This window comes from Leptonotus elevatus, chromosome 4 (assembly GCF_054856555.1).
Source record: "Leptonotus elevatus isolate MCC_2025b chromosome 4, RoL_Lele_1.0, whole genome shotgun sequence".
Classification (NCBI taxonomy): domain Eukaryota; kingdom Metazoa; phylum Chordata; class Actinopteri; order Syngnathiformes; family Syngnathidae; genus Leptonotus; species Leptonotus elevatus.
In genome coordinates, this window is record NC_141242.1 from 27,894,854 (window position 1) to 27,909,086 (window position 14,233).

At 44.0% G+C, this 14,233-nt stretch overlaps 1 protein-coding gene across 5 annotated transcripts in view; it reads left to right on the forward strand.

Moving 5' to 3' along the window:
* wwp2 (WW domain containing E3 ubiquitin protein ligase 2) overlaps positions 1-14,233 on the forward strand; it is a 119,967-nt gene that overhangs the window by 53,206 nt on the left and 52,528 nt on the right. For 3 of the 5 annotated variants that reach the window (XM_086072599.1, XM_086072597.1, XM_086072602.1), the window contains 2 exons: positions 7,500-7,722; positions 12,962-13,051. In XM_086072599.1, coding sequence (XP_085928725.1) covers positions 7,500-7,722; positions 12,962-13,051 — 313 coding nt within the window. The remainder of the gene's footprint in view (positions 1-7,499; positions 7,723-12,961; positions 13,052-14,233) is intronic. The other 2 variants (XM_086072600.1, XM_086072601.1) reach the window with 2 other exon arrangements.

Here is a 14,233-nt window from a genome sequence, read left to right on the forward strand (position 1 = left end):
TAGTTAGGTATTTAGCTGAAGTTTCCCCCAAAGCTAGGAAACGTTGCAGGTGGTCAAACTGAAGGCTTATGCCCATTACTGTCATTTTTGAGTGGAATGAGGGAAACAAGTGTTAATGTTAATGTCTCTGTTTTGCTGCTATTGGCTATCTTAACTAATGTGTGTGGCATGCTTGCATGTGTGTATCTGCAAAGAAAGAAAGTCACCTCATGGAGAAAGTCATGGACACAGCAAACAAAACCTCCATTTTGAAGTGTATTTTTTATTTATATATTTGTATTAAAGACAAGATGTAAAAAGGCAGAGACAAACAGTGCTAAAGTCAATTTGTTTTGTTAAAATGTTTTATATTTTTTGAATGTGTATGTTAATGTATATATTATTTTTAAAACAAAGTACAAATAAACAATATATAGTCAGAAAACAAACAAGTCAAAGGTCCATTTGTGTTCTCACCTTAAAGTGTGGGGAGCTGGTTTACAGTAAACATGCATACTGTCAATGCGTATCGAGAGGAGCTGTTGTATCAAAAAGAGTACCCTTCCCCATAAATTTGAGTTATGATATATTTATATTTTACTATTACAGTCCTTTTCTCCTTTGCATAAGGTTTATTAGATTTGGTTTACTCATTGACTTCCCATGCTATTTTGGGAGCAGGAAGTACCCCAAAACCACAGCAAAAATTTCAGCAGAAATTGCACTTAGTTTTGGCACAATTTAATGTTAAATATAAACTTTTCCCCATTCATTTTCAAAGACCCACTTTTCACGCCCACTTCATGCATACATCTGTACTTCAACTTCAATGTCATCAACTACATAACCAATAATGCTTTGCAAGGTTGGCTCATGTGCACAACTGCTCTCTTCTGCTTGTCACCGAGTCAAATAAACGCGTGACTGTTTACTCAAGCTTCACATAAAACTCTTCTCACTGTCTGCACGCAATAGTCACGATCTCAGGAGAGATTAATCCACAAATTGTGGCGTAACGACCATAGGTCGTTGCATTAACTACAATTTAGTGCACACATGCATCATTATATTTACTTAAAACATGTAATAGTGTCTTAAAAGTCACTTCCAGATAATGCCTCAACACATTATTCCATGAAGGTTAGCAATCTTGATTTGCAATTACCACTTAAGGTAAACAAACACTAACTGCCATTTAGTTCACACATTACACATATAATAGTGTCTTACAGATGGTGCTTCAACAATAATCCATGGGTAAGAGTTTTTGGGGATGTGCTATATTGTCTATTGTCTAAAAACCCACTTTATTATTATAAGTCAGTGAGTGTTTTTTAAAGGGACAGCAATGTGAAAAATCAACTTTTTGGAGCTTTTAGCCATGTTAAAATGCTAATTCCTCACCAAAAATATCACCTATATGGTGTTTTCCTCCATTCGCCCCTCAAAAAGAAATTCTAGGTCATTCTGCTCTCCAAGCACCAGCCCATCCCAACCTGAAAAAACGAGCTGTTGTCACTGTTTGATGTCATTAGGAGCGGATCCACCCCTGCACGGCCTCTGCGTTCTAAACGCACATTCACTTTCACTGAGACCTCTGTGGAATAGTGACAAAAGTAGCTTTTATCAGTAGTGCTGGGCGATATGACGATATTTATCGTGAAGACAATTATTATTTTTTTGGGCATGAAACCATACTGCTGCTCACAAATGTTCACCTCTGCCTTCAGTCCAGCTTAAAACTACTCTTTCCCATAGCTTCATTGTGTGGCTTATCAGCTTTATTCCTCTTGTTGCCACAACTCTGCACGTCTCCTTTGTTCTTAAAAATGGGCATTAGCACACTCTCTCCTCCCTTCCTCAGCCATCTTCTCACTATCTAAGATCCTGTTGAACAATTCATCAACTCTTCAAAGTACTCTTTCCATCTTCCCATCACACTACTGGCATTTGTTAACACACTTCCACCCCTATCCTTTTTTACCCTAACCTGCTGCACGTCCTTCCCATCTCTGTCTCTTTGCCTTGCCAACCTGTATAGATCAGTCTCTCCCTCCTTACTGTCCAACCTTGCATACAAGTCATCGTAAGCCCCTTGTTTGGCCTTTGCCACTTCTACTTTCATTCTATGCTGCTTTTCCCTGTATTCCTTTCTACTTTCTTCAGTCCTCTCAGTGTCCCACTTCTTCTTAGCTAACCTCTTTCTCTGGATGCACCTCCTCATTCCACCAACAAGTCTCCTTATCTCTTTCCCTTCCAGATGACACACCAAGGACTGTCCTACTTGTCTCCCTGATCACATTTGCTGTAGTTGTAGTTGAGGAAGTCGTAATTTCCCCCAACCGCTTATAGGGGCACCACGTTCTGTTTACTTTCAATTTGGAGAAACACAACGAATAAAATCCAAATTCTCGTTTATTTATTCATAATCTGAAGTCGCCACATTCAAAGTTTGTGGTTCTTTGTATTACTAAAATAATTACTAATCCACTCGGACACAAACACGATTGAGACTGAACTAGATTTAAAACAAAAAAACATGCATTTATTCACTATGGTCACACATACAGAATCACAATACTGTCTACCTAACTATCATACGGTGGAAAAATAAAAAAATAAAAAATAAAAGTGAGCTAATGTAAATAAGAAAGGAACAATTTAACGAGGTAGAAAGGAAAGGTTTCACTTGCCAAATCTGTGAGATGTTTGAAATGGAAGTTGCACCAGCGATATGTCAAATTGGTCATAAGACTGCAACTTACTGGAGTGAGTTGGATCAAGCTGGCGGAGGGAAGATCGATTGAAGAAAGAAGAAGGAAAAAACTGCTCCAAAAACAAGGCAAAAATAATAATTATGAAAAATTGTTCAGCAGTCGGACGCGCACGCAACAGCTCGGCTCAGGTGCATTCGGCCCCAACTGGAATTGTCCTCTCGGCGCACGGGGAGATTTGCGTCTCAGCTGGCCAATCACCTGAAGCTGAAATTCGCTGCGTGTCTGCGTCCCAAGGGGGAATCAGCCGTTGGACCCGCTCTCGATTCAATGGGAAGTCGGAGAGCAGGTGCAGCGGGACGCACTGGACTTGCGCGTGTCCGTTCAACTGTAGTGTCTGGGTCCCAAAAGGGTCACGGGAAAGTTCGTCGGCGGTTGTGTTGCCGATGTGGGCGACCACACAAAAAAAGAAAATATGAAAAATGAAATAAAAACAAACAAGGTGTCCGTCTGCCAGAGCGGACGCGTGCCGGCTGCTTTACACTGCCTACAAGCACGATCGCCAAGTCCAAGACACAGTTTCTTGGACAAAAGAAAAATTGCCACGTGGAAGTTCTTTTGTCTTGTCTGGCCAGACAGACGGGGAAAAAAAGAAGGTGACAGGAACAGCGGCAGAAGACGAGAGCGAGAACAATAGTCCGCGGCCGCTTTTAAAGGTGGAGGCGTGGACTAGGCAAGGAGAGGAGGACCCCCTTCAACTTTAACTCGACTCAATGCCAAGACTTATTAAATTCCAAATTATTTAAAGAATTAATAGCTAACAATTAAAATTTGGTCAGGCTGGCAAGCCAAGTTCTTCCAGACAAAACATGTTATCGTTACACATATCGATTAATCCTGTGGCACGAGGTAATTTCGTTCTTTGCGGAATAACTAAGAACTCTCTTGTGAAGTTGACATACAGATGAAATTCTTTTCCAAACACAAACAAAACATACATGCTCTGTAAAACCTTCAGTTGTGCGTACATTCACTTGTATGTGATGAATTCTTTTTTTGGGGGGGGAAATGTGTAAGATTGCTTTGTGGGTCATAGGAGTTCCAAGTGAGGGCAGTTTCGACCGTCCCCGCTTGAAGGTGTTGTGGTCATATGTAACTTTCAAGAATGCTGGAATGCAGCCCTCTGAGTTCACTTAAACAACTGGTATGGTTTATCTGTCGTGTTAATCCCCCAACTCCACAGGGGAGAGGATGGAGCCTCCAATAAGACACTTTAGTACCATAAACTCGTGGTTCTGGCGGGTGAAAAGTAAACATTCACATCCTGATAGAACTGGGCGAGGATGATTGAAAGGGTAGAAGTCACATTTTTACCTTTTCTGGCAAGGGTGAAACCGGAGGGGCGGGGGAAGCTTATCTCTTCACCTCAAAACCCCAGATTTCACCTCGCACATATTTCCAAGAGTGGAATGTTTGAGGAAGGGAGAACAACAACAACAACAAAATATAGAGGGTGACTGGCAGTATTCGTTACACAACACTTCCTTTTTCAGCTTCCACATTTCGTCCTCTGCTCTGCCTTTGCCGTCTTTGTCTTCCTACACCGTATACACAAGATGTAGTCTACCTGTGTATTCCTTCCTCCACTCTTGTAGGTCACCTTATGTTTTTGCCTCTTTTGGAAGAAAGTATTCACGACAGCCATTTCCATTCTTTTTGCAAAGTCAACCACAAGTCCTCCTTCTGTGTTCCTCTCCTGGATACCAAACTTGCCCATCACCTTCTCATCAACTCTGTTTCCTGCACCAACATTTCCATTGCAGTCTGCACCAATGACAACTCTCTCACTTCGAGGGATACTCTTCATCATATTATTAATTAACTAATATATATTTTTTAAGCCCACCTAAAAGCATGTCCTTTAGGCTCATTGAAATGGGGTAGAAGCCACGACTTTCGGGTTTCACACATCAGCGTCGTTTTCAACCACTGATGGCCACGTTCCAACACTTGCACCCCCACCCCTGCGTCCCACAACCCGGGTGTCTTAACTCTCTGAAATGTTTCGGAAAACTGAGACAGACACACTACACACTCGCATCCATCCGTCAACGGGAACGTGCAACCGAGGGGCACAAAGGCGAAAGCGCAAGAACTGGGATGCGACCCTCACGTTGCAAACAGGAAACGGAAACAAAGTTGATGTGTGAAAACCAGTAAGTTGGAAGTCCCGCCTCCTCTGTGGCATTTAACCCCATAGTGACAGCTGTTTGAAACAAGCATATCAGTTTGCGGGTCTAAATGTGCAGTTTTAGCATCCATTAAACACGGATTTTTTGGGGCGGGGGGGGCTTGTGGGGGTGCCATCGGGTGGGGGCCGCAGTATAGAGCAGTGCTGCGGTCCCCTGTCCGTGTCCCCGACCCCCCCCCCCCCCCCCCGCCCTATCTATTTTTTTTAATGCACCACATACACTCAGTAACATGCTTGGGTGGCGGGTGGATCGGAGCGTGGGAATATCATTTCCATCGGCTCCGGTTCACCTGCTCCTAATTTTAATGCACCACACACACACACTTGTATATACACTGGGTGGGGTCACATTCACGGTTTAGGGGTAGAGTTCGCCAGTCGGCGAGCTGGCGGACTCAGTAACAGGGGTTCATTTTCACAAAGAACGCTGGGGTGACGACCGGGGCCTTCCCCCGCTGGGCCTGGGGTTCGGGGGTGTCGGCCGCCCTCCGGTGCCCCCATCTCCCCCTACTGCCCCCGGTGTTCCGTCCTTCCACACGGCGGGGGGTGGGGTGGGCGCGGCTGCCCTCTCCGCTCCGCTGTCCGGCCCCTCTTCGGCGCCGGTGCCTGGGTGCGGGTGGTCCCCGGGGCTGGGGGTCGGGGGTTGGGGGGCTGCCGGTTGGTCGGGGTGGGGTCGGGGGGGGCGGCTTTGTTGGGGGGGGGGGGCGGTGGTGGGGGTTGCGGGGTGGGGGGTGCTGGGGGGGTGTCTGGGGGATTGGGGATGTGGGGGCGGCTGGGGCTGGGTTGGGGTGGGTGGCGGGGGTGGATGGGGGGCGGGGGGTCGTGGGGTGCGGGGGTTGGGGGCCGGTGGGGTGCCTGGTGGGCCTGCAGTGCCCCGTCCTGCTGCGTTGGGCCGGGGGCGCGGGCCGTGTTGGGGCGGGGGGCGCTCCTGCTCCTGGGTTTGCTCTCCGGCCGGTGGCCCTGGCGGGGCCCGGGGGTCGTCCTTTGGCGCTGCCGCGGCCTGGGGGGCCCTGAGGTGTTGCGCTTGCTCTGTTCCGGCGGGGGTCGACGGCTCCCCTCTTTGGTGGAGATTTTCATGCATGCCAGATCCACCACACCAGCATCTACCGAAACTCAGACACAATCTGTTTCCTCCTCAGGTTATTGAATCGGTGGAGGCTGGTGTCTGCGGATCTCACGCGGCTTCGTCTGTCCTTCCTTCCTTTTCTCGGTCTCTCCTTTGGTCTCTTGAGGCCTCCCTGATTTTATGTTTTTTGGATTTGTTGGGGTCTGGATGTTTCTTGGGCTGGGGAGGAGTTCTGGTGGGGGGTGTCTGGTCGGTGCTGGATTTCACCTTCCTTGGTTTTCTTTGGTCCCCTCGGGTCTCCTGGTGTTCGGTTTAGGTGAACGGTATGAGATTTTTTCTAATAGGTTTTCTGGTGAGCTAACAAATACACGCACGCACGCACGCACGCACGCACATACACATACTCACCCACACACACACAAACACACACAAAAACAAAAAAACAAAAAAAAACCCACGGATTTTTGAGTTTTGCTGAAAATTTAATGGCGGAGAAAGCCCCCAAAAGCTTTGATGGGATGCTTGCATTACCTACAAGCGGGGGTACTGTCGAGGCGAGATACGTCACAGCATAGCAACGTATGGCGGCGTATAAGAAGCACTTACAAGTATTGAAATTCTCACGAAGAGATTACAAACCGTGATTAACGAGGAAAAGACGTAGAAGCCTTGCTATTCCAACCGCTTTGCTAACCGGCTAACATAATCGTGAAACTGACATTAATGTAAGTGCGTGGGTGATCGATAACACTTTTTTACAAAGTTCTCGCTGATACCGCAATAAAGTGGTGCGTGTCAAACTTTTAATATAAAAAAAGCTGGCCTTTTAATGAGTCTCTTGGTAGAAAAAGTAATGCAACATACTTGCTAAGCAGGAAGTGATGTTATTTTTCTTCCTCTTCTTTGCTCTCTCTTCTTCCCTCTACTCCCTTCCTCCATGATTTCTTGCGGCAAGGAGCTGTTTTGTTTTAAATGTTTATTGAAGAATTCATGGCTAGCATGGCCAAACTCAGAGATCCAGCAGGGGGTGTGGCAACCACACGGGGAGAGGCGGGGTTTTACTGAATTAGGCGTTTTACTTCCACGTTCGAAAAATAAACAGCAAAACACCTAATATTTCATTCAATTACATCACCATGGTGTCAAAGGTAAGATTTAATCATTATGTGCCTATAGTTAACTGTCGAAGAGTTTAAAATATCGTGATCTAATCCTTTTAACCACACAAATAATATCCACCATTCAGCAACTAGATGATGGACTAACATAAGAAATCAGACCACAGCGACCATTGCAAAAAAAGTCAGTGTGTAAAACATGGATGGCCCAAACATAGTGGCACCAGAGCTACGAGGCAGAAAGTATGTCGACCCTATTTTTAAAGTCGACTTTTTTTCTCAGCCCTAGTTGCCAACTACAATTGTCAATAATTGTCACGCAAATTAATAAAATTCACGTTTTCATTTGTGTTCTCTGTGTTATCTCTCAGGTAAAGTTGAGCTGACATCCAATGGGCTGGAAATCAGCCTGCTGCATCACACATATCCTCCATTAGGTCAGTCCAACGCAACCAGCAACAGTACCCTGTGTCTAGATCAGCAGAACGACCAGAGTTCGGTAAGACCATCAGAGCTTGGGCTGGCTTCAACCTCTAGTGCAGAGCAGACGAGCAATGGCACCACAGTACATCAGACAGAGTCGCTTCCCACTGGGTAAGATTGAGTGTGCATGTGTATGTAAAAGATTCAAATGAACCCCACCTGAAATGACAAGTTTGCTCCATATGATTTATTTGGTTGTTACTAACATATCTATGAGATTCATGTTTCAAAAATCATTTCCAGTTTAATAAATTTTATAGAAACGTTATTTGTACTTACACCGCCATTGTTGTTTACGTCGCGCCGCATTCAGTGCGTAGTGATGTAGAATGGCTACTGGTTCTCTGCAAAGCAATGCAAAACGGTATAAAGAAAGCGAGGTAAGCCTCGTAGCGTTGCTCAAGAAACAACATGCGATCGGTAGAGTTCTCGAGAGCACAGCGTTGGGGAGGGTGACTCTCTCGGACGCATGTTGTTTCTTTAGGAATGCTACGAGGCTTACCTTGCTTTTTTATACCTGTTTTGCATTGCTCGGCAGAGAGCCAGCCACCATTCTATAACACTACACACTGAATGTGTTGCGACATAAACGACAATGGCAGCGTACGTACAAATAAAGTTTCTACAAAATGTATTAACTCTTTGACTGCCAGACGTTTTCAGAAAAGGGATGCCGTCAGTGCCAGCCGATTTAAGCATTTTGACTGATCTTTCAAGGTCCACAGAAAATGTTCTGTTTGGACTATGGAAACACACGTACTACCAAATGAAAGACTGGACTTTCATCTTTCATCAGAAAAAAAAAGTTTGTTTCTACCTTATTCCGTTCTTTAGTAATCAACAATAGAAAATGGTTAGTTTCACCCGATTTCGCTTGTTTTGGACTCAAATTCGGAGAAATCAAGCTTTTAGTGAAACGATATTATTTCATGCATTCTAGTGAATTTTACACTTCTTTTTGTCCATGAATGATGCCACAAACACCTAAATAGTGCTTTACTTCTATAAAACACTACCACCAAGAATGAAAAAGTGTTTTTTGATAGCAAAATACGTTTATTTACATTCAACAGTGTAACAATTTCACAACAATTTGGCAAACTATTTACAAATGTGTGCAACTGTGGTGCTATTTACAAATATGTGGATGTTTCAACGACAGTTTTTCTTTTTGTTTTTTCTCCCCCGGGTGGTAAAAGGTGTTCTGATCCATTTTATCCACTCCATTCATGGTGGCATCGTAGTCCAGAAACAGTGTCTTCTCCGTGATCAGACTGTACCCGCTCCTCCGATGAATATGCATTGGACTCGGGGTACTCTTCATTGTCCGACAAAATGTCCGCATGTGGAGCTCCGGCGTTAGCAGAGCTAGCCGGTGATGCTTTATGACGTGAGAATAAAGGCCGCGTCCAACTGTGGCGTCCAACTGTGGCGTCAACCTCGGGATTCACCATCATCATCATCATCAATCTGCATTGGTCGATGCCAACTCTCCATCGCCCGATCGAATGTCCGATTGTGTAGAAGTACCCGGTCGGTTATTGTGCGCGTTTTCCGGCCTTAGCAGCGCTAGCCGCGCTAGCCGCGCTTAGCCGGTGAGGCTTACTACGTGATCATAACAGTCGCGTCAAGGCTTCCAACTGTGGCGTCAACCTCGGGATTCACCATCATCATCATCATCAATCTGCATTGGTCGATGCCAACTCTCCATCGCCCGATCGAATGTCCGATTGTGTAGAAGTACCCGGTCGGTTATTGTGCGCGTTTTCCGGCCTAAGCAGCGCTAGCCGCGCTTAGCCGGTGAGGCTTACTGCGGGATCATAACGGTCGCATTACATATTTTTAACTAACATTATCATAATACCATCCCAAAAGTATATTTAATCGCAAATTTCTGACACTATGAAACCGCGAGTTAATTACGCCGTCATTGTATGATACGGCACAAGTCTCCGACGTTAGTGGCTATCAGCTTGTGTTAGCATTAGCAACGAGTACCTGGCTGGTGCAGTGGTCCTCAAGTGTAAAACGCAAAAAAGGACAGGCAACAGTAAATGAGTGACAGCTGTTACCTGGCTTTCTTTCTTTACTATTTATCAAAATCCTGGCCCTAGTTTACTTTGTAATTCACTCTCCATGTTTAAAGGAAGGGATTCGTGCCTTAAAGGGGACCTGAAAATATAGATTTTTTAAATCATAATACGCATTCCTCCACCCTGACTAAGTCTCCAGAGTTGTGAGGAAAATAACCCATGTTTCCCTTGTCTATGGCAATTTGTGTCAACACAGTTCAAACAACACTCTCAAATGGGCTGTTTCAGCAGATCGGTTTTATACATTACTAACCCCACCTTTTTTGGTTTTATACGTCACTAGCTCAGCGTGAACTCCACCCTCACAATTTTGAACCCCTCCCCCAACCTCATTATAATGAGGCTAGTCGGCAACGCCGGCAGCAGTGGACCTTTACGAGAGAGCAGGAACTGGCTATACGCAGACGAAAACAAACATGTATTGCTGCCATCTACCTCGTGAGATCCCAAAACTGCTTCTAATTTAAAAGCAGATGTGTGGCTTCTACAATTTCGAGAGCCAAAGTGAACCGGACAAGACCCACATTATATGTAAGCTATGTCACGCTAAAATAGTAAACATTGGTGCAACGGATCATCTTTGATTCATGATCCATACGGATCATGCACCACAGCTCGCGCCGCACATGAGCCGCGGATTGGTTGTGAAGAATAGAAAAATTGCGTTGTTCACATGACGGCAACAAGATCAGTATACATTCACTATGATGGCAGCAGAGGAACTTGAAAAACCTCGTAGATCATGTAAGAAACATATATGAGAGCATTTTGGCAACGATTAAAACAAGTCCTCAAGTCGGGCATCTCAAATCAAAAGCAACCGTTTATTTGATGTGTGCATTAGGGCACGACCGCTATGCATTTTTTAGGCCGATGCCGATATCAATTTTTGGCAGAAAATAACACAGATTAGTCTGCCGATTATTTAAAAAAATATACACAATGCATAAAATTATTCCCCCCTATTCCTTTTCGATGAGTGTCAGTAGGTGTGTTTCCATTACTCTCAGGTTTGCGCAAAATAACAAGTTGGTAATGGAAAACACATATTCGAAAAAACACGCAAAAAAGTTTTTACGCTTTCATGAGGTGTTTTTTGAGATGTGTCGAAATAGAAGTATTTTACAAAAGTGTAATGGAAACACTTTTTGCGCATTCTCTGTAACCCCCGCCCGGTCATGGAGGAAAGGAAGTATGAAGTACGGGGCCACTCTGCTTTCGTGTCGTACTTGCCTCCTGAGGGGATAACAAGTCTTTTTAAGCACAAATCGATTTAGCTATAGAGCGAACGCCGCTGTTCCAGGCATTTTCTATATCGTTGCATGAGAATTGGTTGTTCCCCCGGGCAACGATCAATCGAGCAACATATGGCGCACGTCGTTGTTGACATCCTTTCTATCCGTCCGCACCATAAAATGAGTTATAAGCGCGCTCACACACACACAACATCAAAGAGAGATGTTTTAAAGAGTAACTCGACACAAAATCAACTTTTTGTTGCTGATAAACTGTATAAACTGGTGTCTACATATGCTGTCTACAGTACATGTCCTGGTCATTATTTTGACATTTTAGTGCATGTTTGTTGAAAGCTTGAAGTTGGGGCAAAAAACGTGTGTTTGAAACGTGTGTTTGGTGCCATGTTTAGGGGGTGGGGTGGGGCCGGTGGGGGTGTTTGGTGGGCCTGCCGTGCCCCGTTCTGCTGCGTTGGGCTTGGAACGCGGGCCGTGTTCGGGTGGATGTTGGGGTGGGGGGGGGGGCACTCTGGGTTTGCTCTTTGGCCGGGCCGGGGTTCGACGGCTCTCTCCTTTGGTGGAGGTTTTCATGCATGCCAGATCCACCACACCAGCATCTACCGAGATTCAAACACAATCTGCTTCTTCCTCTGGTCGCTGAATCGGTGGAGGCTGATGTCTGTGGATCTCACTCTGCTTCATCTATCCTTCCTTACTTTCTTCAGTCTTTTCTTTGGTTTCTTGAGGTCTCCTAATTTGTTGGAATTGAGATGTTTCTGTGTTTGGTGAAAGATTCTGGTTTGTAACCCCGTGGATAGTAGGTGGTGTCTGGTCGGTGCTGGATTTCACTTTTCTTTCTTTTCTTCGATCCTTCCTCGGGTCTCCTGACAACTTCACAACTCTAGCGGGATTCTGAAGTAGTCTGTTTAGGTGAAGGGTGTGGGATTTTTAATAGGTTTCAGGTGAATTAATGAGCACAAACTCACACGCACGCACCTATGCACACACACGCACACATTCACACACCAAAAAAAAATAAAATCATTAATTAATTACCGAACGAACAATACTGAGCTCCCCCAAGAAATAAATAAATAAATAAAATGAAATAAAATAAACAATGGCTAACTTAAAAATAAAGCTCAAGAAAGACCAAATCTCCGGTCGCTGGTGTTAGCGGCTAGTAGCTAGCAGTGAGTGCACATCTGGCTACTTTTAAAGTAGTCCGACAACTGTGCTTTAGTTTCTTTCTTTGGTTCTTTTTTAATGATGTGAACATAGGCTAATTTGTCATTCAGTCTCCATGTAGAAGAATATATACCTTAAATTGCAGTTTGAGGTCTTTTTCTTTCTTAAAAAATAAGAAAAGATCCTAATTTTCTTTATAAAACATGTTTTCCTATTAAAACCCCCACCCCCCAAAAAACGCTCATCTCAAACTGTTAAATATGGCCGTTTAGATTTAACTTTATGTGCAATATAAGGCAGGATACATGCTTATGGCCCATGTATAAAATAAGGTGTCCTGCTTGTTGTGTTTCTACGTTCTAAATGAACATATTTGACATTCTGATTTGAATCTTTTTATTTAATGGGAAAAAAATTATGAAATAAATAAAGACAAAGTTTTATTTATTTATTTATTGCTGATCTGATCAGTTTTTTTTTAATCCATTGCACCAAGTGATTAATTCTTAGTGAGACAAATAGAAATGTGTTGTAAAAAAGTGCATCAATATACAAAAATTATAAATGGATCAATAATCGTTTTATAATCGAATCGTAGCCCCTGAATTGTAATTGAATCGTGAGGTTTAAAAACAAGTGCTCTTAACTCAGCACGTGACTCAACATTGTTGTTAATTTGAAATTTCTTGTTTTAACTGTTTTTGTTTTTATATGTCTAATTTTTCCTCCATGTACAGAACTTGGTAAGTAGTGATGGTTGCTTTTAAAGTGCTCTATACATAAAGTTTAGTTAAGTTGAGTGTACAGGAATATGTTTTTGTGCTTTGTCTCTAGCTGGGAGCAGAGGGTGTTGCCTCATGGTAGAGTTTACTACGTAGATCACAACACCAAAACCACGACATGGGCGAGACCGCTGCCACCAAGGTATGACAGCGTTACTATGTTTTATCCATGTTGATTATTGTTGTGTGGGTGTACTGTTAAATTGTTTTTAAAAAAGCAAGCAGTTGAACTCATGGTCGATTGTCAGCCACATGTATATTTCTGTATGCAGAACACACCAAACTTGTGTTCCCATTATGTGCTTGTATAACCGCACTTTACTTCTATGCATGGGCACAGATGGCATTGGGGACGGGGTGTGGCCTCAGTTTCCTAAAGACCGCGATCCATTCCCTCCACTTTTACAGGCCTGAGATTTAGCCAGACAGGCTAAGGAGCCAGCCGGGCTCCTAGCATGGAAAATTTAGGGATCCCGACAATTTTCCAGGTAGCCCCGACCCTTTGATAAGAAATATGTTCCTTTTTTTTTTCCAAGTCGTATCGTCACAAAACTGAAAATAATGCAGGGTTCTACGTTAAGCCTTTTTGGGTGGTGGCTCGAGAAATTGTGGTGGCAATGCCAGAACCAGCACTGTCCCTGTATATTGCTGACTTGGTCTGATGCCTCACGTATCATAATTTGGTCAATTTACCATATTTTTACGACTATAAGGCGCACTTTAAAGTCTTAAATATTCTCAAAAATCTATAGTGCGTCTAATAGTGAGGTGCGCCTTGTGTGTGGACCAAGGTCCAAAATCTGACTGTGTGAGACGAATTCCCGAACACATTGCTTATATACAAGAAAGACGGACCTGACTGAGGACAGACATGAGAGCATGGAAGAGTCAACTTGATGGCGAGTTTTTCAGCCCCTCCTCTCCCTCTCCCTCTCCCCCTGCCCCACCCCCCACCCCCACGTGTTCACAATCGTGATTTGTTGTGTTCAAACTTATGCCATGGCGCTAAAACATGCATGTTCAGTGAGCATGTGTCTTTTTTTCTTTTTTGCTTGTTTCAGAGTTTAACGAGCCATTTACAAGTTAATTCTTTGATTGACAGCTTTCTCCAAAACAGAGCAGTCTGCTCGTGCAGGGAGTGAGGGAGATGGAACATACCAAATGCAAAGGGGTGTCCGGGATAAACTACTACATACAGTAGTGTAATGTTTCCTTTTTTCCTTTCTTTTTTTAAATGCTTTATTGAACAACATACACTTACAGCAACAGACATCGCAAAAGTCACTTTGAAGTAGTGCAAGTCTACACAGTGTAGCTAAACAGA